At 47.3% G+C, this 25,699-nt stretch overlaps 1 protein-coding gene across 4 annotated transcripts in view; it reads left to right on the top strand.

The window, feature by feature from the left end:
* LOC135400788 (uncharacterized) overlaps positions 1–25,699 on the top strand; it is a 52,174-nt gene that overhangs the window by 14,111 nt on the left and 12,364 nt on the right. For 3 of the 4 annotated variants that reach the window (XM_064632705.1, XM_064632703.1, XM_064632704.1), the window contains exons 6-18: positions 1,569–1,635; positions 2,426–2,515; positions 6,150–6,175; positions 6,452–6,514; positions 9,642–9,705; positions 11,326–11,402; positions 14,084–14,169; positions 14,256–14,408; positions 15,069–15,213; positions 16,750–16,826; positions 17,713–17,785; positions 20,736–20,876; positions 23,197–23,226. In XM_064632705.1, the coding sequence (XP_064488775.1) occupies positions 1,569–1,635; positions 2,426–2,515; positions 6,150–6,175; positions 6,452–6,514; positions 9,642–9,705; positions 11,326–11,402; positions 14,084–14,169; positions 14,256–14,408; positions 15,069–15,213; positions 16,750–16,826; positions 17,713–17,785; positions 20,736–20,876; positions 23,197–23,226 (1,092 nt within the window). The remainder of the gene's footprint in view (positions 1–1,568; positions 1,636–2,425; positions 2,516–6,149; positions 6,176–6,451; positions 6,515–9,641; positions 9,706–11,325; positions 11,403–14,083; positions 14,170–14,255; positions 14,409–15,068; positions 15,214–16,749; positions 16,827–17,712; positions 17,786–20,735; positions 20,877–23,196; positions 23,227–25,699) is intronic. The other variant, XM_064632706.1, reaches the window with a different exon arrangement.

The raw sequence follows: 25,699 nt of genomic DNA, 5'->3' as shown, positions 1-25,699 counted from the left end.
TCCGGAGATACGTATGTATTTTGCCCTGAGTGACGGCAGCGGACCCACACGGGTGGGGTGGAGCAAACAGAATGATCTCTTCGCGAGCTCGCGTGACGTTTTCGTCCCGTTTCGTCAGAGTTGTCATGCGTGAGCCTCCTGTACCATGCCTCTTCCCCACATGCTCTCCACGGCAGCACCCGATGAGTTCTCCGGCGGGGGCGACCGAGGTGGACGCCCCCTCGTCCTCACAATGTCGCCGCAATGGAAGGTTGCGCACACCTCTCTCCACGCAGGACCTTTAAACAATGCGGATTCCAATGAATTATAATGCTTGTAATAAATTATACCTATGAAATCAGTGACAATTGACGTAGGAATTCGGTGAATTAAGGAGCGCACTACTTATGAAAAAAAATCTACGAATTAATACTTGGAAAGTGGTACTATACGTTAAACACAGCACGCGATAAGTAGGTAGAGAGAGAGAGAAAAGAAGCAGCAGCAATGGAAAAGCATCTAACGCAGAAGTTTTCGGACAGGCAGTGAACAATACAGTCGACTCAAAGTCCAGGGTTGAGTACACCAGGACTGTGGATAATCTTTCCTTTGCACGACTTGCATGTGCATGACATTTTCATGTAAAAAATGACTCAGTTGACAGAGACAGAGAACATGACACACTGAAGCTCAAATTGGTATCAATCTCGCTCAATACAAGAACGCACGTGTCCCGCATGCGTCTGGAGGTGCACGAGAGAGCAGGGTCAATCGAGGGAAGGGAAAAGCACGGGACAAGTGAGGTACGGTTAGGGGAGAAGATTTAGCATTTAGCTTTGGTCGACCCCAGGGTCTTTGCTCCACTTTGGGAAGGCGAAGGAGAGGGCCTTGCACACGCCACTTCGGGAGTAACTTTGGCACGTCACTGCGCATCTATCCTGTAAGTTTGAAACTTGCCTTTCAACGGCTCTGCGGACAACTGTAAAATCAGGGAAAGAAGTGGTGATGTCATATGGCTGACTTCCATTTTCGACTTCGGTGGGTCGTGGATTCTCATCAACAATACGTGTCTTGCGACGCTATTCGTGAGGCGGGAGCACTTCAATACACCGTAGCAAAGGTGATCTAGTCAGCTACAAGAAGTGACGGGCAGTTTCTTGTGTCATTGCGTCATTGAAAAAGTGTTTGGCAACTTAACGCGCTTCACTGCTACTCTCGACGCCGTGACGTTGTAGATGTGCTCAAGTCTAACGTGTGGTATGAAACTATTCTACGGACGAAGGTGCCTTAAGGAAGACAGAGCATCGGTTTGATGGTCTGTATCTGGTATCCAAAACGCTAAGAGGAAGAAAAACGCATGTCATTGGATAAACGGTCGCTACACGTTGAAGGACAGCAATGCACCCCGCACCTTGACGAATGTTGAGCTTGTCTCGAAGGAATGTCCAATGTTCGAGAGAAGCGCCAAAAATAATCACGGGGACATGGAAAATATCAGGGATTATCTGTTTATATATATCTCCATACTTAACGATGTGCCCACCGTCACATGCGACACATTGTAATGTCATCCGTTCTATTGTCCACAGAGCGCTGCCACCACCTATAGCAACATGACGGAAGCCTTCGCATTACATTATTTCCTCTTTACAACTCGTGAGTATACTGTCTGCCCAACGCAGTCATTTGCTACTGTATCTTCGTCGTGCCTGACAGCGCCAAACACTGGCAGTGGTATCAATAAATCCACCGCGAGTTTATGCCGTTCACACTGCTCTTGAATGCGGAGCGAAGTGCTTGCGTTATCTTAATTGCCTCAAGATGGTCAGTGAGCAATCGGTTGCAGGCGCGACACCATTTACACGGTGCCGTGCCGGTGCGGTGCCGTTACACTGGGGTCATGTCCGTTGCTCCATGTGACACTGACGGTTGACAGGACAGGACAGGGACCGTGCAGGGACAGGGACATTAACCTTGATAAAGCATCGCGTTTTAGGATGCCACTACGAAAATATATGTATTTATTTTATTTCATGTTACAAACCAATCTGTCTGAATAACTCAGTGTACAAACTAGAAAGGCCGTTAATGGTCATTACGCACTACGACGATTTTCCGAACGAACCCGAGGTCGAGGCCGAGACAGAGGTCGAGCTTCGAGGAGCAATGTCGCATACGCCCAGCATATTGCGTACCCTGTGGCGTCGTACTTCTCAAAACTCAGACATTACTTTGCTGCTTCCACGTCACATACAGGAAATATTTGAGGAGAATATAGTGTAAGTCATGAAGATCGCAATGATGTAAATTGGGTAGGGTCCTTAAGATACGAGGACTAGTTCGTAGTGGCAGTGTGGAAATATAATTGATCATCCTTTTTGTCAAAACCTTCTCATAGGTCCTTGCTGAGAAATATCATTGTCTGCCCTATGCGTTCTTTTTTCAGATTTTACTGATGGCGCAGTTGGAGCTGTACTGGACGCTTTTAAGAAATTCTTCGGGACGAAGTACATTTTCTTCCAGCTGTATGAGAAGAGTATGTGCACGCTTGTTATACGTACCGTGATTTTCACACAGTACTCAAGTACACCCTGTCGTTCTATTTGTTAGTTGATGTTGTGTGTGTGTCTTACGCAGACTTGTACGTACTTTCAGTATTGTATTTAAGATACTGTATTTTAAATACTATTTGTGGTATCTTGGTATCTTACTCAATACTTTTTCCGGGAAGTATATGTACTCTATTTCAAATACATCTTGTGGTATCTTCTATTCGATACTCTAATTACTTTTTCGATCGCCTCTCAGATTTCCATTTTCCCTTTTTTTTTTCTTCTTTTCATTGGCATGCTCCCTCTGCGGGAATTTCCATTCCGACCCCGTACGTTGACCTGAGTTTTTTTTTGTTTTTTTTTTTATGGAAAATAAGAATTCAAGAGCGAGGCTTTTATAATGAGTACCCCGCAGCTGCAGCGGAGTTCTGACCTAAATATCCCCTCTGACTCTGTTCTAGCCTTCTAGGACACCCCTGCTTGACAAGCTTCTACTGTTTCAATTTGTATTGTATGTAATGTTTCTATGTAGTAGGTCGTGTGTATGACAGATCAGTCAGTGACTGCCGCAAGCCTTGTTGGGGCTTTTTGTATTTATGGACATAGAAAAGTCATACTGGACGAGTTGTCAGTTCACAGAATGAAGCCCTAGCAAAGCATTCGGACGATTTTGGAATATGTTTCGGAGACCGATTATAATATTTCAGTCAAATGCAAGCTTTGCTTACAAGAAGAAGATGCTTTCGGCCAGGAAGACATCAAACTCACGAGTTTCAAATTCAAACGCGTGTCATACTCACGTTCACGTACTTTTCTACGATGCCAACCAAAGTATCTTAAGTGTATCTTAAATACTTTCGGAAGAATTTGCCACTCTAACTTAATTACTTTCATTTTGAAGTATTTATACTCTATTTTAATTACAATTTTTCGGCAGTATTTACTATCTTATTTTAAATACTTTTCGAGGTATCTTGTACATGTCTGGTCTTACGTCACTTCCTGAAACGTGCCCGGGAAACACTGCTGGTGACGTCGTACCAGTGTGACAAACGCTGGCATGACCCCACTGAAACCGTCGACACTACATGACCGTGACTCGAAAGCCGTCAACACCAGCGTTTGCACGACCTTATTGTTCCCGTGCGCGTATGTGCTTACTAAGCATGCACTCGGTGTTCTATCCCTGCTGTGGACGGTCGTCCTACTTGTGGACCCCAACGGCGCCAGAGATCTTTCGCTCTCAGCGCGAACAATAACACATGTGACGCTTTCCTATAGTTGCTGAAAATGCTATAGGTTCCTAGCTGCTACGGCGCGCACGCACACGGGCAATATGTATTGCTGAAGTCATTACTGCAGATAATATGGTCTCAGAGTTGTTTGTGATAATATACATCAAATTATAATATGCATTGGTTGAACTTGAAGGATTGTACGAATTATGAATGTGTATTGAAGGTAGAGATTGGCACGGACCTGGCCAGTCTTAGGCCAGAAGGGGGGGGGGGGGGGTCGAGGTAGCTTGCCGTTGTTGGCCGCACCCAAGTAGGCATCGTCACGACTAAGCAAAAAAAAAAGGGAAGTGGGAGAGGGCAGTTGAGGACTTCAAAGTGATGCATAGGCAGGATAACAGATACTGATGGGACGGAGGCCAGAAGGCAGGCCCGCGGGCCGGGTTCGAGCCAATCATACCCGTTCGGCTACGTGCCTGGATTGTTCTACGCATTGTGAACATTCTTTATTCCGAGAACAAGAGGCACACCGGCAGCACAAGAAATAAAGCAGTTTAGACACAGTTAAAGAAACACATGACGTTTCGGGACCCATAAGAGACCCACCACTTGGAATGAAAAAGCCTGACCATCAGTCGTTCCTTATTTATTAACGAGAAGGGCCTAGTACTGAGCGCAAGAAGGTATAAGTGTTTAAAACTGTGTGCGCTTGGACGGTGTTCCTGGATATTCTGTATCGTGATATTTTTGGCCGCTCCTAGCGGGCGGGAGGGGCACGGGCGGGGCTGGTAATTTTCTGACTGACTCACACAGGGCCGGGCCGAAAAATAACGGCTCGTGTCAACTAAGTGTCAAAGAGTACGGTCGCATCCGCTCCAGTCGTTTTCGAAACTAGTCATTTTATTCCTCCTGTACCACTGACCACGGTATAGAAAATCCCACGCCAAATAGTCGCGTAGTTTGGCTGTTATTCGAAGGAATGCATGACAAGAGCAGACGCCGGATGTTGAGAGTATGCCGGAATTCCCTCTCTTAAAAAACAAGAGAACGTTACTCTCTAAGAGCCAATGAGGGCGCGACATTGACCTTGAGCATGCGGCCTCGAGAAAAGCGATTCCGCGGCCGTGCGGACGTCTGATGGAGTTAAGGCGCGTTTCCAATGCAGGGCGGAAGCCCGGAACGGCGCCGGCCACGGCAAAAGCATCACTTGGAGTACGCCGGAGGTCCGTTTTCCAGCGGTGTCCAAGCATTCGCTCCTGGCGCACTGGCGACAGCGGGCGGCAGCGACCAACCAATCGATGCGATGAACAAGACGAGGGTCCGTGCGCATGAAAACAAACGATTGCCTCGTAACGCGCGGAAGTCTCTCTTCTCTCACACTCATCGGTTTATCTCGAGAGTAGGGCAAACCTCGGTGTGTACACTTTCGCCGTTATCCGCTCCCCGCTCCGAGAGCGTACGCCGTGCAGTGTGGACCTATAGCTTTCCGGGGCGTCTGGACGGCGCCTTTCTCCTCAGCCCCGCCCTCTCACTCCTCCGCTTAGGGAGTGACGTCACACCTCTGCGGCCTTGGGAACCTACTGCAGCCGCGGAGGCAGCGCTGGTCTTTAAAATTCGTATACAAGTTATCTAACCACGTTCCGGACGAAAAAAAGAAAAGAAAAGGTAATAGATTAGCCAAGCAGATTTTCGACCGATGCCATATAAAGTGATATCAGTTTCATAGATGGGTTTCCGGGTGCGACAGTCCCTTTAAAGGTGTCGTGAAAAATCGTAAAAAATCGTAAAAAGCAGTGAAAGTGCAGTCTCAGAAGATTGTCTATTGGTAGCCTGAGCACTTAGTACTCTTACGTCACATTTTTCTTCCGAATTGTACTCTTAGTTCTCTTTTATATAAAATTAAGATTGAAAATTACGGGCACCAGCACTGTGTCGAAGTGGTGACGAACTGTGCGTTGCTCGTCAAGTACAGATCTGCAAAGCTGCATTGCATGCGGACAACACTGGGTCTAAAATGAAGGCAGTTGGCTGCGTTGCCATCAGGAGCAGCAAGTCAGTCGGGAACATTGATCAATGTTGCTTGAGGTATTGGAGATGGTTTCCCACCAAACGCCGTCCCGAGCCGTTTTACCTCGATTTTGGTTGCAAAATTTTAAGCGTCCTCTGTCACGCGTGCAACTTGTTGCTCCGATTTTGCAAGCAAACATAAAAAGCTGCGCGTCTAATGCGTTACAGTACCTCCCTTGGTTTCAAGCTACTGTACCACATTCTTGTGCGAGTAACGTTTTCCTCTGTGTCTGAGACGATTTCATTCGCGAGTTTAGATTTTTTTAGATTTGCTGCTGCAATGCAACAGCTCTAATTTTCTTTGTCGTTCTTGTAGCGTTCGATGAAGCCATTAAGAACGTTGTAAGTATAAGTGAGAAATCACGTGATTCTTTTTCTTTCTTTTCTTTTTTCACCATGCAATCACGTGTCGCCACTTTCCAGTAATATTCGCCTCTCAGAAGTAGGAACGCATACACCCTATGCCCTATGAGCGATGCGTCGATAGACACCCAAACTTTACGAACTACACGTTTTTACACCGAGAATCAGTGGGGGAAAGCATGAGTAGACAAACAAAACATATACTTCACCATATTGTTCATTCCTAATGCTTATACTGTCTTTCTCTTTTTTTAGCAAGGTCTGTCAAGCGCCTCTGTAACTTCGATGAAAAATTGGGCTGCAGCCATCGATACAGGTGTAAGTGTCTGTAGCATAAGAAGGCCACCTTCGTTTGTACACTCTGTTCCGTGTGAAGTCGTCCTAGCCGCAGAAATGTATCCCTGTGTGCTATGGCATACTAGTTGCGGAATGTCCACGGCAATCGATCAGGAGCTACCTAATACAACAAACTTCATGAAATACTCGGCTATTTGCCCTCACAAGGAGAATCGTTTAAAATAGACTTTTTCTAGTACGTAGTACATCTGCTTCGGCGTAAATATGGCTTTTCGTAAGACATTTTTCATAACCAGGGCTAATTTTGAACCTGGTCGAATCTGCTGCTTGATACTGGTATTGCTATTGGCATTCGTCACAACTGTCGTATTTGTTATGCCAATACCGACAGATTACGGTGGTAGAATTGTTTGTTCATTATTCTCTTGTCCTTACCCGTACGCGTTAGTCTTCACCACAGAAATTTCTGTAATTAATCAGTAGATGCTTAGTTCAGGTATACTACGTTCACTACGTTTGAACTGAAGCCAAACAGTACTCCCTCTTCCCATAATCTCTCTCTCTCTCTCACATACAAGAACACATTTCTTCAGCTCCCTCTTCTCTCGCATCGTTCTTATTTCCTTTGCCATGCCCATTTTTGCATCCCGTACTTTATTGCGTCGGAGGTCCAGGGACAGCGCGAAACGGCGTCTGGACATCAAGACACAAGCCGAAAAGCATTGAATCCCCAAAATATAGAAACGCATAGCACTATCTAGAAGGGACCGCAAGAAAATCACGGCGTCGGCTCATGTGCTTCTGGGTCTTCCTACATATATATATATAGTAATTCTTATCACTGACTGAAAACCCTAGTAATTCGTCGAACAAACATTGGGATCCTTGATCGGACGAGGTAGTCTTTCTTAGGTAGGTAGGTAGTAAGCCGCCCGAATGCAACGGGTCCGATAATGTGGTCTCTTGAGGGCAGGATTTTCTAAGAAGTATGCCCAGATGCAGAGAGTAACTATAATAACGCACTGACCGGCGACCTGCCGCGGAAACACCAGAATCTAACACCAGCTGAGTAGTTGAAACAGGCCACCGCCAATGTGCCCAATGGCAACAACCGGGACCGTCCAGTAACACCTGGCCTCCGCGCCGAACGGCTGCCAAAGAGAACAGGAAGGAACATGGAAGGGGAAAAAAAGGACACACTCCAGCATCTCCGCGCTACGAGAAGCCAAGATTCTGCACTCATATGGGCCGCCATACCCTCAGTTACACATGACAGCGCGGCAATATCTGTCCTCAAAAACTTACCGCGCCAACTATCTGTCTGCACCTCCACGCAGCTCTTCGACAACGTCACCGGATGTGCAGCTGTGCGAGTCCTATGTGATCACCACAACATCACAGCATCCACCGTCTACATTAGGCAGCAGTCTGCTTGGTATTACCTCTCACATAAAAGGGTAGGGCGCTCGCTTATCTGTGGCGATCTCAACGTCCCCGTCGTATTCTGCGGTGCCCAGCCGTCGCGTAGACATCGCTTATGTCTTCCAGACCTGGACCTAGTGGCAGACAATACCAACAAGGTCGCGCATTCTTGCACATGAGTTGCAGTGCAACTGGCATCACACTCCAGGTCCACGGAGACCCGGCACCCTGGTGATCGCGCTAGTGGAGATCCTTCTCCGCTTTCCTAAGTGAACGCGCATCTGCTTGAGTTATATATTAGAGAGTTTTAGCAGACCGTTGATAACGTGGCTAGCGTCTCACCGTATCAACCGGAACCAATCAGTGGATAAGATTCTGAGTCACGCACGAGTGCGATTGGTTCCGATAGAGACGATAACTCTATCGATGGTATATACTAACACTCACTATTATATTACAACCATATGGGCCAATGGTGGAGCATACCTGCCACGCTGACAGTGTCACCTTACCACGCTAATACGAAACCTCCCCGTGCGCAACGCCGAACACCTTTTGGCAGGAACGTATCTTTGGACATTGGAGAGGTTGACAGGCACGAGAGAATCTTCTGCTGCGCCGGTCCACATCTTAGGTCACTAGTGGCGAGTGGTGGTCATTTAATGGCAACACGGCCTAGCGCTCGGAAATTGCTAGGTCGGCACCGATCACGTGACCGTTGCCTCCCGAACGTGAGTGCCAGGGATCTAGCGCTTTCAGTCGCTTTTATCACGCTAGGGACACCGCGGTCGCTCGTCTTCGGGTTTCGTCGTCTGCTCACCCACGTGAACTTCGACGTGCGGGCCAATGAGGGCCCTCGCCACCCTCGCGATGGGGATGTGACGGCACCGGATATAGCTGGGCAATCCGCTGCACCGGTCGCTTCGAGGCCGGGCGCAAAAAGTGATAACGCCGGGAATGTGGCACGCGAACGTGCGAGATCTGAGAAAACTAGTGAGACAGGAGGGTTCCAGCAAAGAAAAGTTGCTGCGAAAGGACCACCCGAATTCGCCATACGTCGACCCTGCCAAAAGGTTTTGCTGGCGTCATGACATACCCTTCTCCTTCCCTCATTCACTTACACGCTATTTTAAAAAATGCGGGAATTATTTTAATTTTCATGTTTTCTAGGTGCAGAATAGAGGCATCGCGTGCGTGCTGGTGATCAAGTACGCTCGTTGGTCTTTTATAGGGGCTAATTTTATTTATTGCGGAACGCGCCACTGTAATAGGTGGCCAATATATATATATATATAATGGCCACCTATTACAGTGGCGCGTTCCGCAATAAATAATTATATATATACATAAGCACGAAAAATCAGAAGACGACAAAGAGCTTACAGGAAAACACAAAGGGGAGTTTGAGTTGAGTTAAACTTGAGTTTGAGTTAAACTCCCCTTTGTGTTTTCCTGTAAGCTCTTTGTCGTCTTCTGATTTTTCGTGCTTATTTCATTCTCGTGGTCAACCGCCCTCCTAAGCTTCTAATCTATATATATACACATATATATATATATATATATATTGGCCACCTTACTGCTCCTTTACTGCCTTCACCTGTGCCTACCTACTCACCCCCTGTACATACACCCTGTATATCTCTATCCTGTATGGATTAGAATATGTTGTCATCGTAAACGACGCCATGGGATTCCTATAGAGTATTTAATTGTATGTTCGTTCCAGACTACCTCAATCAAAGAAAGCTTTGTAGATTCCCTGGCGGAGTCTACAGTGTTCCAGCGCCACGGTGAGCTTCACTTTGTCAATAAACTGTAATTGTGCATGCCCTAAATGTGCCCTGCTAAACTAATTAGACTTTTTGTGAGACACATGTGGGTGTCTTGCAGGAAACAAATTTATCCTTTAAAGGGTGCCAAAGTTCGTAAATTTCTCCTCGCAGAAAGAAAGATGACGATGTTACCTTGACACTAACACAAAAGGAACTGGAGTAATCCGTTGCGTCTTCCGTGATTTATGATCAATAAAAAAAAACATCCGAAGATCAATTGGTGCATCATTTGGAAATGCGTTAGCGTTGGTGGTTCCTGCTTTTGCTTCCTCCTTTCTCGTTTGCTTCGTTTCTTTGACTCCTCCTTTCTCTTTTGCTTCTTTTCTTTTGCTTCTTTTCTTTGATTCCTTCTTTTGCTTACGTTGCTCTTCAGTCTCGGCAGGCAGTCGCCGTCTATCGCATTCTGTTTTCGTTCGTCGCCTACTTAGCCCGGCACTCGTACTTGGTTCGCACTCCATTGTATACGCATTAAAAAAAAAAAACGCTAACACACTAAAAAAAACTCAATTGACTCCTTCTCGCTCTCACTTAAAAAGCGCGACAATGCCGAGAGGCCTCGGATTGGTCTACTCAGACGGTCTCCCGCGATGATTGGACAAATTATTTTTAGAGACCACTGAGAGCCCGCTCCGCATTGTCGGCCTTCTTGAGATCGAGAGGGACAGGAAAAATGTAAATTGCGGTTTCTTTCGTTCATAAATCACGAACGATGCAACAGATGCTTACTGTCCCTTTAGTGTCCCTTTAGAGTGAACATTTCTCAGTTTGGTTTGTGTGCGCATGGTTACGTGCCTTGGCTTCATCGCGGCGAAGAAGCCACAGCATCTTCAAGATCCTAGAATGCAGTAACGAATTTCTTGAACCATTATAAACATGTCAATGTGTCAGATAAATCTTCCTGTAAGTAAGACTACAAATATGTTTTACGCAACAACAGCCATGTGTGGTAAGCGGGATCACTGGAAGTATTCATGACAACGTAATGCGCTGGAACTGCACCTATAGGCATAGCTCGGCATATATTCACCGGAAAAATCACTTGTGCCACGATGGTACGATACTGTTCGGCTCCCCAATGCTCCACCTACTGCACAGCACGCGGAATAAACGCGTAAAAGCAGACGACGGGAGGACGCTACCCACACTACGGTAGTTCATCGCTTCTCCGCAGCGCGCAGACACCGTTCGATCTGGGAGCGAATATGTACCTCAGGGCCATGAATGATACTACCGGACCAAATATTGCAAATGTTTGTACGCACTTCGTTTCTATTTTACATTTTTACTAAGCTCTATGAGTAACTCCATCCAGTCTGATCCTCCTTCTGGTTGGAATGCCCCTACTATCAAAACAATTCGAATATGAAATCAAGCGCTTCACCTGGTTATTTCTCGCCATCTTTCATCTTTAATTTAGTTTGTCTTTGTGCATCTGTGAGTCGTTCTTATTGTATATTTCGCGATGACACCAGCACGTGTATTCAAAATAAATTCATTGTGGAGTTGTCTCCGTGCATGTGCACCAAGAGGATTGAGTGTGTTGTCTCTAATATGCGTGCTATATCGTTTATCCTATAGCTATAGTCATACTGGTGATTGACATGCTGACCGCAGTTACAGGACAACTCTTCACTTATAACGAAGCACTCCGTAAAGTGAGTCGCCAAGGGCGTTCAATAATCTTCAGTGGTCCTCAATTATCGTTGAAACCAAGGGCCATTGAATATAGCGCCACCAAGCGTGTAATGTGTCCAACTACTCAAGCTGCACTGGATCCGATGCTCCCAGACAGGTTGACTCGTTGCACGCTTAGTGCGCTATATGCACTATTGAATGCGGTTGAATGTAATGGTAGGAACCCCTATCTGCAGCTATCGAGTTAGGGGTGCAATAGGAGTAATATTATTGTTCTTCGCTTCGTAATTCTATTTACAAGTTCTTGTTCGATACTCCTCCTTCATAACGGGTGCAGCGTTAATAACGCACGTTTTTCGGATACAGGCGACTAGGCGTACCGCCGTTCAGATATCTCTATCAGGTGCCGAAACGTTCACGCATTTCTTTTTACAACTTGTTATGCAAGCCAGTGTTGACTTCATACTATTAAAGAAACATGTCTCCTGGCTTTTGGTCCATCTTCATACCTCTATCAATTGTTACGTCATTCGTAGAATTGTAGCAGCACCCAATGAGACGGCAAGGCGGAGGTATACATAACATCGTCTGCTCTACGTCGGAGAGCAGTTCAGAAGCAGCGAGAATAAGTTACGAACTTACGCGAGTTGGTAATATGGCCTAAATGGCAGAAAATGTAGGACAGTGCAATATACTTTTGCGCGTCATTCGTTTGGCGCTCCTTGTTTTCAACGATGTGGTGCAATTCACTTTCTTTATGCCTCTGACGACGACGACGACAGCAAATAGCGTAGGCATTTCGTCCATAGAGAACGCAGGCCCCTTTCTTTCTGAACATGCTTTCTGCGATAAAGCATAAAATATAAAGATAAGAAGAAATGCGTGCTGACGTTGAAAAACAGTGGCGGACCGATCGACCGCGGAACCGAGGCGAGGTAACCGTGACCGCTGGTTGGATACGGACCTATCGGATTCATCCCTACAAAAGGTGTCACAGCCAGCAAGTTAAAATCGCCGTTTGGTGCCGACACAGTCCGCGGGCTAGTTTGGTAGAGTTCATAGTCTATTTAAAAGAGAGTCTGGCCATCAGGAGGCGCCTAAAAAAAGAGGCTTGACCTGTCGATCAAATTCAGCATTTTTTTCATTGACTGCTGTTTCCTATGCGGGCCGCCATAACATTCCTGAAAGTGGCGGCGTAGCATGGAACGGCGAAGCGAGAATTTCGTGACAATTTTTAAAAACTACTTTAATTTAATTCCGTAAGTATATATTCTGTTGCAAGTATCTTGCAAGCAACCTTTAAATTACGATCCAGTGTCGATGTTTACGTGAAAAGAATGTGTTTCGCCGTCCTTGTTAAGCCTAATAACGACAGCGATCGCAAGCAAATAGCAAGAAAAACGCTATAGAACGCTACGGATGCCTAAAAAATATGCTTTTTATGGCATAGTTTTATATATATGCACACACCTTTGCGCATTCTTGATTTGATCTTGTTACGTTTCATAGTTAAAATATGTATATACGGGATATCTGTTCCAACAAGCAGTTCTGTAGGACAACCAGTTCTGCCGTTCTGCGTCTTGCCGACATGCCCCTCTCCATCCAGATAGCGTCAATAATCTTGGCCGCAAAATCAATTACGTTTGTCAGGTCGCCAGGGAATATCCTATTCAATCCATTCCAATCCAGTTCCCCGAAAATTGCTGCACCCAGCGAATATACGGCGAAATATAGCTCGGATAGCCTGGGAATTATAGCGAGCTGTATTTTTTGTCGCAGTTGGTCAGAGAGCTCAAAAAATGGGTGGAGCTCCGGATACAGGCAGGTCCCATTAATGGCCAGACTTCGTTTTGTATATACACGGCAATAGTTGAATGGCCATTGGGTTTCAATTTGTGTTGAAAGTTGCCCTATGATGAGGGTATTAGGGCCAGTTCTCACTTGGCGACGCACGACGCGGCGTCGTGAGCAGGCGGCGGAAGTAGAGGCGCATTTCCGCCGTCCCATCGTCGCGCACGATTTTCATGTCCCCACCACAGTGGCATTCCGTCGTCCAAAGCAGACGAAAACTCAGGAGGCATGGCCTTTCTGTGTCACCTTAGTGGTCGCCAGTATATCGTTCTCGGCAGTTCTCGCCAACTTCGTGAAAGAGATCGGCATGGCAATTTTTTTGGCTCAACGTCTATCCTCTCCCAACGCCGGAAATGCGCGTCTATTTCACAGCTCACGATGTCGCGTTGGGCGTCGGCAAGTGAGGACTTACCCTTACTCTAGTCTTGTTGAGTGCTCAGTTGCAGCTAGGGTTGCCACCAGGCCGGTATTATACCGGCACGGTCGGTTATTTGGGCGCTCTCCCGGTTGCCGGTAGGGAGGTGATACCGGCAGCCTTTTGCCGGTATTTGTGGCTCAAGACCTTTCATAAGGGCTTTCTCTTCAATATTCCACTACAGCTTGAATAAATCTCGACTTTGAGTACATTGTGCTGCTTGGGCACCCCTCATCCACTTTCCCTTTTTCACGAGCCTTTCCTCCTTTCCCTCTAATCCACCTCCTCTCCCTCAGCCGGTATTTTTCACTACGAAAGGTGGCAACCCTAATTGCAGCGCTGGACTGGGACAAAAGGTCCTCGCGTGAAAAATATATTCGAACGAACCCAAATGCTGTTCGCTGATTTCGTGTGTACGTGCAAACTTTTCAGGCAAGAGAGGGCATTGATTCAGTGCAAAGTGTACTCCTTGCTGATAACAGAACCTTGTTCTACATACCACGCCTGAAAGACGCCATGTGAGTGGATCATAGCCGACGCAGTGCAGCCGTATAACATCCTCATGGATCAACCGCTGTCTCTAACACAACATCCACCTTATCAGATCTAAAACCATCACCGCAACAGTTGTCTTCGTGGGTGCGAGCATGGGTGGCATGCTGAGTGGCTTCCTGCTCGGATTTTGTAGTCACAAGGAACGCGCTTCGCCTCTGGAGAGGAGCGCCACGTCCAATTCTGCCGGACGCATCCTTGTATGGTGAGAGCTCGGATTATTATACGTCAACGTGTCCATAGCATGTGAAAAACTTACTCACTCTTGTCATCTGTTACCACTACTATGTTAACAACTTTATTGTGAGGTGATGAATGGAGAGTTTCACTCAACCCCACTGCTGGTGGTGATGCGGAAAATGAAATAATGATCACCCTTCATAATAAGGATATAAGTTCTGTGGTATCCAGAAAGGTGAAGACAGCTTTGGGGGCAGAGCGTTGGTGGCCTGAATGTGGTCAGGGACCAAGCAATTTTGTGTGCGAGAGGGGGCGAGAGTCCAGCTCGTTAAGGGATCCGGAGAGTACAGTTCGGGAAGGCTGGTTGTGTTGGGCAATGGAGAAGAATGTGCTTAGATATCTACACCACCGCAGTGACAGCCGCGCTGTAATTATTTGTAGCTATGCTGGCGAAAACCAATATTGTTATTGTTATTGAACGAATATTGTTGTTGTTGTTCGAGCCCCTTTTTATAAAAAAAGCTTGAACAACAATTTCTTATTTATGACGATTGCGAAGTTTAATAGGCCATTGGCGATGCAGTCTACCCCTAGCGCTCGAACACCATCAACCGTCGTCATTGGTTTTCCACAAGCCTTCGCAAATACCTGAGTTAAGTGTACTGCATAATTTGTTCTGTTACAGGACGAGCTATCTGATGCTATTTGGAGTTTCTGTGATGACGTTCCTGACGGGTGCCGTGATGCTGATTGGTTGCATTGGCGAAATATTCATTTGCCGTCCGCAGAGGGACCAAAACTTTGGCGACAGTCCTGAACTTATCGACTATGTAAGTGTTGTGCTTATCTCGATACCGGCAAATTGGGCGGTATAAGACGTGAATATCCAAATTTAAAGATGTGATTTTAAAATCCTAACTCGGAATATATGTTCTTCCATATGCATCCTCCCGACTGGTCCTAACCTACCCTACCCTACCCTAGAGGAGAGCACTACTCTGCATTGCTCTGGATTGAGAAGGGTGGCAAATACGAAAACGGGAGCCATTGATGCGCTTACTAAAAATAACTCGTCCAAGCAATCCGATGACGGTGGAGGCTGTAATGCAGATAGGGAAAGACCATCTGGCGTTCTCGATGACCTTGAGGCGAAAAAGAAATTGGCATTAGAGCAGCACAAGCTGAAATACATGTTGATGCTTGCGGTAAGGCAAATTTAGAGAATAAAGTCACTGAACTGAGACAAATACCGCCACCCTATGATCTTTGCCGCGGCGACCTTGGAGTGCTAATGGCCACCGTCGCATGCCAACCAGTGCTGCCGCCGCCATTATTTCTCAAAGGTCGCGACAGGAAAGGATGGGTTTACTTTCCCCAATCCAGTGACTTTACTATAGAAGTAGGCGAGCGGTGGCGTGTTTATTTTGTATTGATGTTCTCGTCAAAAGTACAACGATTTCGTCTGCAGAGGGTGTTATTATTGCTGCACTAAAAAGGCTGTCGAATGTTCTGGCCATGGCTCAGTCAAAAACCACACGAATGCCACACGAGTCATCAAACGTACCAGCGAACGCCGTACGAAAAGAGTTTCCTTTTCTAGCTACAAATGCTTCATTGCGTTGATCAAAAACAAGGCAGCTTGCTTTGCTGGAGAGAAAATCTGCGTTTTCTTGTACCGTTCAAGCAAGGCTACAGAATGGCATGCCATTGCTCTTCACGTAGGATGTCCGCACATTCGGTATCACGTCTTCCTCGAAGTCTTGCTTGAGACAGAAGGTCGTAGACTCTATCGGCTTTGCTTCCAACCACGGCCACGTCCGCAGCCTTCCACGGACGAATGTAATCACTCTCCTACAATACCCTCGAACATACTGCGACCGCTTTGTGCTGTTAACATGTAGCGCAGCGCGTTTCATTTTGGTCACTGTTGTCTGAGACATTTACGGGTGCCTTTGTAAACCGCAAAAGTGAAAAATCCAGCGACACGGTGAAAGTAGATCGACGCAGAAGCTTCGGCAAGCGGCAGTCGCCGGTATTTCGAACAGAAACTCTGTTCTTCTTTTGGGCACTCCACTCATCCTTGGAAGTCTCTCTGAAGAGTCAGGGGATTAGGGGTTAAAGGAGAATAGGGCGTTGCGAGTCCCTCTTACCTTGACGGCAAAATCCCCCTACTGGCCGCTAGGACTAAGGTGAATAACCTTCGCCCTTCGGGTGCTTTGGCTTATGCATGGGACAAGTTTGCATCCCATCGTCGGACTTTGCCAAAAGCCTGAGATCGTTATCCGCATCGTCGCTACCGATTCAGCGCTTCTGTTCTTTGCTCATCGAGTGGTATACATCACGTGACCACAAGACTGTCTTTGTAGGCGACAGCGTTGCTCATGAATGCTACGGAACACGCCTACTACGTCCAGAAGCTGCTAACCTTCAGCAACATTCAACAGTAAGAAGCGCTGATATTTCCGAGAGTTCACTTTAACCACGCGGTTGACGTTATCGAGCAGCAAATCCGTTTGATCTAAACGGAAGTTAATTGCGAATTCGGGTGGTCATTTCGGGGCAACACGGCCTAGCTCTCGAAAACTGCTAGGTCGGCGCCCGCTCTCGATCACGTGATCCGTTACCACCCGGACATGAGTGCGAGGAATCTAGCGGTTTTAGTCGCTTGGATCACGCTAGGGGCATCGCGGTCGCTCGTCTTCGGGTTCCATCGTCTGCTAACCCACGTGAACTTCGATGCGCGGGCCAATAAGGGCCCTCACCGCCCTTGCGTCGCGGATGTGACGACATCGGATACAGTTGGGGAATCCGCTGCCCGGTCGCTTCGAGGCCGGATGGAAAAAGTGCTAGCTGGCAAATATATTATTTTTACAGAAGCAAACCCCACCTGTGTCACGCAAGGGCTCATGGGAACTTATAGCGCCTTAGAGCATTACGAGACGGCCAGAGGCGGAGGTACAAGAAAAACATTCACGGTGTACCTAGTAGCAACGTCAGCCATGGTAAACCATAACCGAAGCAGACAACGGAGCAGTGTCGCTGTAGTGTCTCCCCAAGTTCTATGCTGCTTTGCGCCGTGTGCTTGGTGGCGCGTGCATCTTTGTAAAATCTATTTGTGGCGCTCGAAAAGCGCCACGAGAACACACGAGATTACGGTTTGACGAAACAAAGGCAGTTGCTCGGAATCTGGCCGAAAAAAAAAAAAAAGAAAAGAAAACTGCCAGAAAATGACCACGCGAATTCGCCATAAGAAACTGTGTTCCAATAGCGAACACAAATCCAATAGCGAACACTTACGCGGTTCAATGCATTATTGCATTACTATGCAGACACTGTGTAGCGCATCACGGGATTGCGGGGCTCGCTGGTATAAGAACGCAAGACCTCCAGGAGGCATCATTTGTAAGTATCCATGCGTAATTTCTTCTATTGTACGCAACTTCACTTTGTAATAACCATGACGCTGCCGTCCATTCACGTGTCTGACTTTTCGGAAGCGGCCCAAGCAGCGCATTGCACGGAATAGGTGCATATTGGAGTCATGCAGATATATTGCAAAAGGAGCGCTTCAATTCCCGGGTGCTAAATGCCCACTAGAAACAACCTTCAACAATCTGCACCCGCCTATTCAGTACATCGTGCTGTTTAACTGCACGGAGTGGTGTGAAGACGCACGATGTTCAAAGAAAGTATTAGAATCTGGCCATTGCCAGATATGTATCTCAGATGTGTTCACAATCCGTCGTTATTCACCCTTTCACTGTTCACAAACAGAAGGCACAACCGGAAGTTGTCTAGGCTTCCCAGCGTCAGCGGCGACATGTGGCGCCACGCTGTGTCACTCATTTCAGTTAAAACCCTGTCACCGTTTACAAATAGTGAGAGGGTTTAACTCAAATGCGTGACAAGGCGTGGCACCACATGTAGCCGTTGACGCTGGGAACCCTAGACAACTTCCGGTTGTGCCTTCTGTTTGTAAACAGTGACACGGCGATTAGACTTCAGCATTAGAGGTAGGCTTCTTCTGTCCCAGCAGCCGAGTTAAAAATATCAGCGCAAGCTTCGCCAGCACCAAGAAATTTGTACAGCACTCTGGTCATACTTGGAAACAGATCATGATATGCCGAGCATGCTTTTATGCCAATAACCGCGAATTCATACTGGCGACATGCCCCAAAATACTCGAGCAGCAGATGCGAAAAACATCACAGCATTTTGCTGTCACGTATAAGCGCCGGCGCTCAACGCACGTCTTTTCGTGCATTGCCGATCGAGGGGAATATCCTGTGGCGCAGCCACAAGATATTCCGTAGCAGACGACAGGCAAAGACGCAGTCGCGGTGTCGTCTGCTACAATATACGCCGCTCCCGGTATTCCGGCGCCGCGCGAATGCTCGACATTACACGCAGCGGAACTTCGGCCCCGCTGTCGTTTTTTGCGTTTCCTCCCGCTATAACATCCCTTGGGGACGTTGCGGGTGTGCAGGCATGGAAAATGTCGGTGCACTTCTGGAGAATCAGGCGTTAGTACTGGTCCACTTGACGTAAAATGTCGTGCATATGACGTTTACGTCGAACATAGTCAAACACGTTAGACAGAGGCCGTAGGTGGAAAAAGGACTACGACGCCACAGGGGGGAGTGCAACTAGTACAGTATATACGGGTACTTTAATGCGTTAGCATTAGAAGCGGCGTTTTCGAGGAAAGGTGTCGGTGTCTATCTGTGGTCAAAACGTGGGGAGGAAAGTACTCTCCGTGAGAGAGGAGGTGGGCAGTGGCGAGTTGAGGCTAAGGGAAAGGAGGTCACGGAGCGGAAGCGGTCTTGGCGATGTGCCAGATACGCAGGCGAGTCTGAACTTACCGGTGTGCGCGCATGGGCTGAGTTCGAGTACACAATACAGTGTGAACAGAGTACGAGTGCCGGGCCAAGTATGCACAAAAAGAAGACGGATTCTGCGCGAAGGTGACGAGCTGCCGAAACCGAGGAACAGCGCAAGCAACGTCGGGGAATGGATGCCGCTGTTCGGCGTTCCCAAATACGCCGCTTCAAAATAAGAAGGCTTGTGCCGCTGTTGTGGCTGTGTAGTTAGTAACAGTTAGTGATAATTAGGGATGGATAATGGTGGATAGTAATAGTGGGTGGGTCGGCTAAATGCTAACGCATTTCCGCCGCATTAATTACTTTAGTCCTCCTTCAATTTTGTCTCTTTTTTGGTTGTCGGCTATCATGTGCCACATGTAGTGCCCAAGAACGTACGTACGTACTTTTACCCAAAGTACTTACGATGTTATCGACGTGGCGAAGTTACAACAAACAGTAACGCCCCAAATGGAAACGTGACGTTCTGGAAACGAGCAGGAGGTCTGTAGGATGTCGCAAAAGTGTGTTGCCTGTCACTTGCCAAGGTCTGCTAGATTTGGCGGTATGCAGAAAGAACTATGAAGTATAGAGGTGTGGAGACATAGAGTGAGTGGCAACTTAAGTAAAATGACATTTCCAGCATGTAGGGGAACTAAGTGGTTTGAGAGAGTGCGTAATGGGTTGCGGGAGAGAGTATTGGAGAGAGAAGTGCCGCGAAAGTGTTGTGGCAGTATCTCTTTGGGTGGGCTGATGAAACTAATAGCATTCATTGGTTGGGGTTTGTGTCATTCCTGTCCTGTTCGTATGGTGTTAGTCATCCTGTGTCTCTTCACACTCCAAAAAGTATTGCGCTTTTCCCGATATATTACTGTCCGACATCTCAAGTATCACCAAAGTAATCAGGATACGAACGCTAGTGGACAAATTCCGGAAAATAAACAGCCCATTCAATGGATTAATAGTAGGGATAGGCCAAGCGAATCCTCGAATCCCATCAGAGATTTCAGATTCGGGAATTCGAATCCCAGTGCCCATAACGGCGAATAAAATCCTTCGGATCCACCAGCCACTTTTGTTCGTATCTTTTTAAAATTGGCGCCTCCGGAGTCCGCCGAAAGCCGGACACGCCTAAAAAGTTCCTGATTGCACCCCCATTGATAGTAATATCAGAAGGGTCCTTCAGCACATCGGGCGTCATATAGCTGATAAAAAATAATAAACGCAGGAGGCTCGACCATGAGCGGGTGAGAATGCTGGTGTTTTTGAACAAAATTAAATTTAAAACTTTAGCTGTGTTTTCTTGTTTGTTTGTTTACATTACTCTGGACTGAGAGTTCAGGCGGGAACTCTTACATTACAAGTTTGAAAGTGATGGTTATGCTTTTGATTGGTTCTTAGTGTTATGGAAAGAATTAAGACTCAAAAAGTTCATATGTATTTCCTCGGACAAGATATTTCTAGCAAGCCCATGTCACAAATTTTTATTCCAGAAAATGAGCGATCTGCAGAAGGACCTGATTTATCAGTATCATATAGATCTTGACGTTGCCGCACAAGCCATACCACGCAGAATGAAGCTCATCAGCGACTTTATCAAAGAGTTCAACAACACTGTAGCTCCTGTTGCCATCGTAAGTTTTCGGCGGTTGGTCTTTCTCAAAAAGTGTACGTGTCTAGCGCGGCACATATTGCCCTTACGGATGAGTGTCTCTAAGATCTAAATCTCGCGCCTTCAGAGTCTCACCGGTGTGTCACAGCAACCTACGTGTTCTCCATTGTCCGCCTTCTCGTTAAAAAAAAAAAAAAAGAACTCCAAATGAACTCCAGGACTGTTAACAATGCCTCGCACACTCTAAAAACACGGGGAGAGGGGGCGGGTAATGTCAAAATAGGCTTGGCCACGCGCGAGTGTGTGTGAAGAAAAAGTGGTGGGTAGGCGGATGTCGGTGCACAGCGGGAAAGTGGTGTTCTTGGCCAGTGAAACGTCCACGTTGAAGTCTCCGGCGATGACACTTGTGCATGCGGTAAGGCGCGAGTACATACAGGCGCGAGGCGAGAAGTAGCACACAGCCACCTCGAGCCTTGTGGGAAGCCGCACGGCACAAATGTCTCCGACGTCGTCTCCAGGAAGGGTGACTCCATGTGGTGTAGCCAGCACTCCGGTCGCCTGGTTGCCCTTGCCACTGCGACGCTCCCGACAGCAGCACTTGAAGCCGTCGACTTGCATCGGCCTCTCCGTCTTCATCCACGTCTCGGAAAGACACAGAAGTGGTGTCTTACAGAGGACATAGTCGTGCGCAACGTCTTCTGCGTGGAGCTGTACGGAGCGTACATTTAGGGCTGCGAGTGTCAACGAATGGGACTTTTCTCGTTGTTCCACGCACTGCGTAGTGATGGTGCGTAGGCGGTGCTTTTGCAGTTGATGAAATTTGTACGCCAAAGTTCTGTCGATATTCGCCTTTCCGTGATAGAAGTTGGTCATTGCCAGCTCACTTAGCTACCTCACTTTCCATCGATAGCGGTTGTAAACTGGCGGGATTCTCCTCCTTACACCCAACGCTTAGCGTACATGGGATAAGAGTTTTGTGCGGACATGCGAATGCCCGACGCGATCTCTGGGAAAGTCTCCACTAAAATTGTGCACGCCGTAAAATTGTGCAAATAACGTAACGCGCATGTCTTTCCCGCTGTATTCGTCGTTTTCGTTCACGCCGCGCCTGTGATAGTATCTTCCCCTTGTAGACGTTTTTGTGCGGACATGCGAATGCCGACGACGCGGACGCGATCGCGGCAAAGTCTCCACTATACAGCTGACGCAGTAAAAACAGAAAACCGCAAACAGAAAACACAACTTCACCGCGTAGCACGTGTGAGCCAACCGTTGCCAACAATGATAGGGTTATCGCTTCTGGTTCGGGTAAGCGTGCTTTTTGTTCCTGACAGACGCTTCCTTATGGCGAATTCAGGTGGTCATTTCCTGGCAATTTTTTTTTTCAGATCCCGCCTGTTATCGCCAATTTTTGCGAGATCTCGCATGTTCGCGTTGCACTTTCTGAGCGTCAGCAGTTTGCCACATTACCGGTGTCATCACATCCGCATCCCGAGTGTGGCGAGGGCTATCATTGGCCGGTACGTTGAAGTTCACGTGGATTAGCAGACGACGGCACCCGAAGACGAGCGACCGTCATGCCCCTAGCGTGATCCAAGGGTCTAGAACCGCTATACTACTGGCACTTATGTTCGGGTGGCAAAGGTCACGTGATCCAGCGCGGGCCCCGACCTAGCAATTTCCGAGCGCTAGGACGTGCTGCCACTAAATGACCACCTGAATTCACCATAAGTGAAGCACTTTGTCCAAATTTTATTGTGACGGCGCGGCGCTGTTGTAAGTCGCTCTGAATTTTCTTTGCACGATGGCAACACTTGTACACAGCGCCGTGTACCAGAGCACTACGTGTGTGTGCTCCTGTACAGTTAGTTGGCACATTGTACATACTGTGAATACACAGTAAACAATGAATACAGCGACGATAAGGTGAAAACAAGTGCACGTCGAATATCTCGGAAGAGATTTGCAGACGATTGCTGTGAAGACAAGTTCGACACAGTCAGTTGCTTTCAATGCCATTTGCAGCACTCCTTCCGACTGTGGCGCCATCTAGCGGAAGGAGCAGAACACCGGTATGGGCCATAGAAAATGTTAAGGAGCCGGCGGATTTTTAATTTTCATGAGTTATTCGCAGTCAGTTGATTGGAGTTACTGTACTGACATAAAAGTTTCGTGCACGATACGTCGTCCGAAGCGCCGTATCATTTTTTATTTTTATTTTTGATTGTCATTACAAGCCCCGAAACCTTATCTTGTGCAACCCTATCTTGTGCAACCCTGTACAAAACATGTACGCCTATCATAACGCTGTATATTGAAGCCCTCGTCTGAATTGATTTCAGGACACGAAAGACGCTGTGGAAAAACTACAGGCAAGTACATGTTCAATAGTGACATGTTCAATAGTGTACCGTAAGGCCTGAAGTACTACGGACCCCAGGAATTCGACAAGGATATTATGCTGAAGTATACGCTTGAGTACGATGACGGGCAGGTCCCCATAAAATGTGAAGTGTCGAAGAAGGGACAGCCAGGAACGCAAACAGCCACCGATGTATCGGCCTGTAGACCTAGACGACATATAGGCGCACCACAGCATCAGCTAGTCAGTGAAGTAAATGTAGCCACCTGCTGCACTTTGGGTTTTAATTAATTGTTTTTTTTTATGTTGTGCGTTAGTTCATACGGCACACCTGCTGGTTTCACGACGTTCACTGGTTTATTTTATTTTTCTTTCTCGGTGACCTTTCTCTTTCACGCCGAGCACTCCATTCATGCGCTTTGTCCCCGTGTTTTCGCCCATGCGTTTTTCGCGCTGACGGTTTTAAGCCCATGAAATACGCTCCATGCGGTTCCAGTTTAATGGCAAATTCAGGTGCTCATTTCGTGCCAACACGGCCTAGCGCTCGGATATTGCTAGGTCGGCACCGGCGCTGGATCACCAATGACCGTTGCCACCCGAACATGAGTGCCAGGAATCTAGCGGCTTTCGAAGCTTGGATTACGCTAGGGACGTCGCGGTCGCTCGTCTTCAAGTTCCGTCGTCGGCTAACCCACGGGAACTTCGACGTGTGGGCCAATGAGGTCCCTCGCCACCCTCGCGATGCAGATGTGACGACAACAGATTTAGTTGTCCAATCCTCAGCTCTGTGGAAAAAGTGGTGGAAAGAGGGTGGAAAAAGTGCTAGCTGACAAATTCTTGGCGCTCGGAAGGAGCCACGTGAACATGCGAGATCTGGCAAAACTGGCGAGAGCAGGCGGGATCTGGCAAAAAAAGTTGCCACGAAATGAACAACCGAATTCGCCATATGTATATCGACGCGTGCGGCGCAGATTTTCGCCGAAGAACCGGTACAAGACGCGTGTTGTCGCGACACCGCCGGAAGTGAGAAGCGGCTTTCGCCAATAAGAGCTGGACGAGCCAATAGACGACCTGCACCCCTACGTCATCGATTACGTTTCGCCGCCGTGCAAAGTATGCTGGTGGGCACCTGTCAACCTTTTCGTCCTATCAGCAGACGTGTTTTTCCCGCTTCTTGCCCACCACAGCAAAATATAACCTCGAACCACTCTTATTGTGACGTCACATGTTTGTAAACAGAGGGCCGTCTATGTCGGCTGAGTAATCACGTAATGACTTGAGCTCCCGTCGGGTCGGCAAAGGATTATTTCGTATGCTCGCGTGCTTTCCACATTTTTTGTGTTCTGTCCTCGTAGTGTCGGCCAGAGCGACAGGTTTGCGTATGATGAGAAACTCAATTCAGAAGATGAAATATGCCGCGTATTTCTGGGCTATAGGATACCAAACCACGCACACCCTGATGCAGCTCGGTTGAGTTGAGTAGGCCGTTTAGTGCACGACGGCTTCAGTGCGATTTGGTGAGACTTTCACCGAAAGATTTATAGCATTTTGTCTATCAATCATCGTTTTAAATGTGTAATGTGTAACAAACGTGTAGCATTTTTATACCAACACAATAACGTGGGTCTACGCTGATATTCCTTGTTCATGCAGCACATGGGAACGCCTACGATGGCGGTTTTCTCTTGCTAGAGCATCTTTATTGGCGCCGAGGCGGAGTTTGTTGTGGGTAGCGCATAAAAATCGCTCCATGCGGGTTAGGCCTTACGAATACCTTCTATGAAGGATTTCTTCCAACGACCATCGTGTCACGATCGCGAAAAAGGATATCGGGTGGCACTGACCAAGGGCTTTAACATCACGAAATATCATCACCACGTTAGGGCCTCTTTCTCAAAATGCCACTACGGCCTGAATCCCTAGAACTTTCCCAACAAAAAGAACTCGTTACAAGTTAAGTTACCGTGTGAAAAATGTCACTAAGTTAATAACGAAGTTCTTCAGCCTCAAACGTAACTCGCAGTTACTGGGTTACTTCAAAAAAGGAACGAGTTACTTCAAAGTTATTTCGGACACAAAATAGCATTACGCAGGTGCAGTGCGCATGAGCAGTTGAGTTAGACCTTGAGTTGCCTGCGGAGAAGTGCAACACGCTTAGATAGTTTTCGTTTATTTCCAACAATAGACCTCTCCCTGCTTGTAAACAACTGACGTCATAGTGTTCGACAGCGCCCCAAATTTGGTAGAATTGAACTACGGTCCAAGCTAGAGGTGAACAAGGTCGCGCACAAAAGCCACGGTCTTGAGGGGATTACGATATGGTCTTAAAGGGACGTGACCCTTGGTCCTGCTTTTCTTTCAATGGGAGGCAGAGAATTTAATGACTCTAGCAGAGAACAAGTGCCCGTTCGTGGAACCCAGCCCCCTCCTTCCGATTTGTTTCGGTATCAGTCTGTCTACCAATGTCATGATGACGTTTGTCT

The sequence above is a fragment of the Ornithodoros turicata genome, chromosome 7, assembly GCF_037126465.1.
Source record: "Ornithodoros turicata isolate Travis chromosome 7, ASM3712646v1, whole genome shotgun sequence".
NCBI classification, from domain to species: domain Eukaryota; kingdom Metazoa; phylum Arthropoda; class Arachnida; order Ixodida; family Argasidae; genus Ornithodoros; species Ornithodoros turicata.
This window is presented reverse-complemented; position numbering and strand designations above follow the sequence as displayed.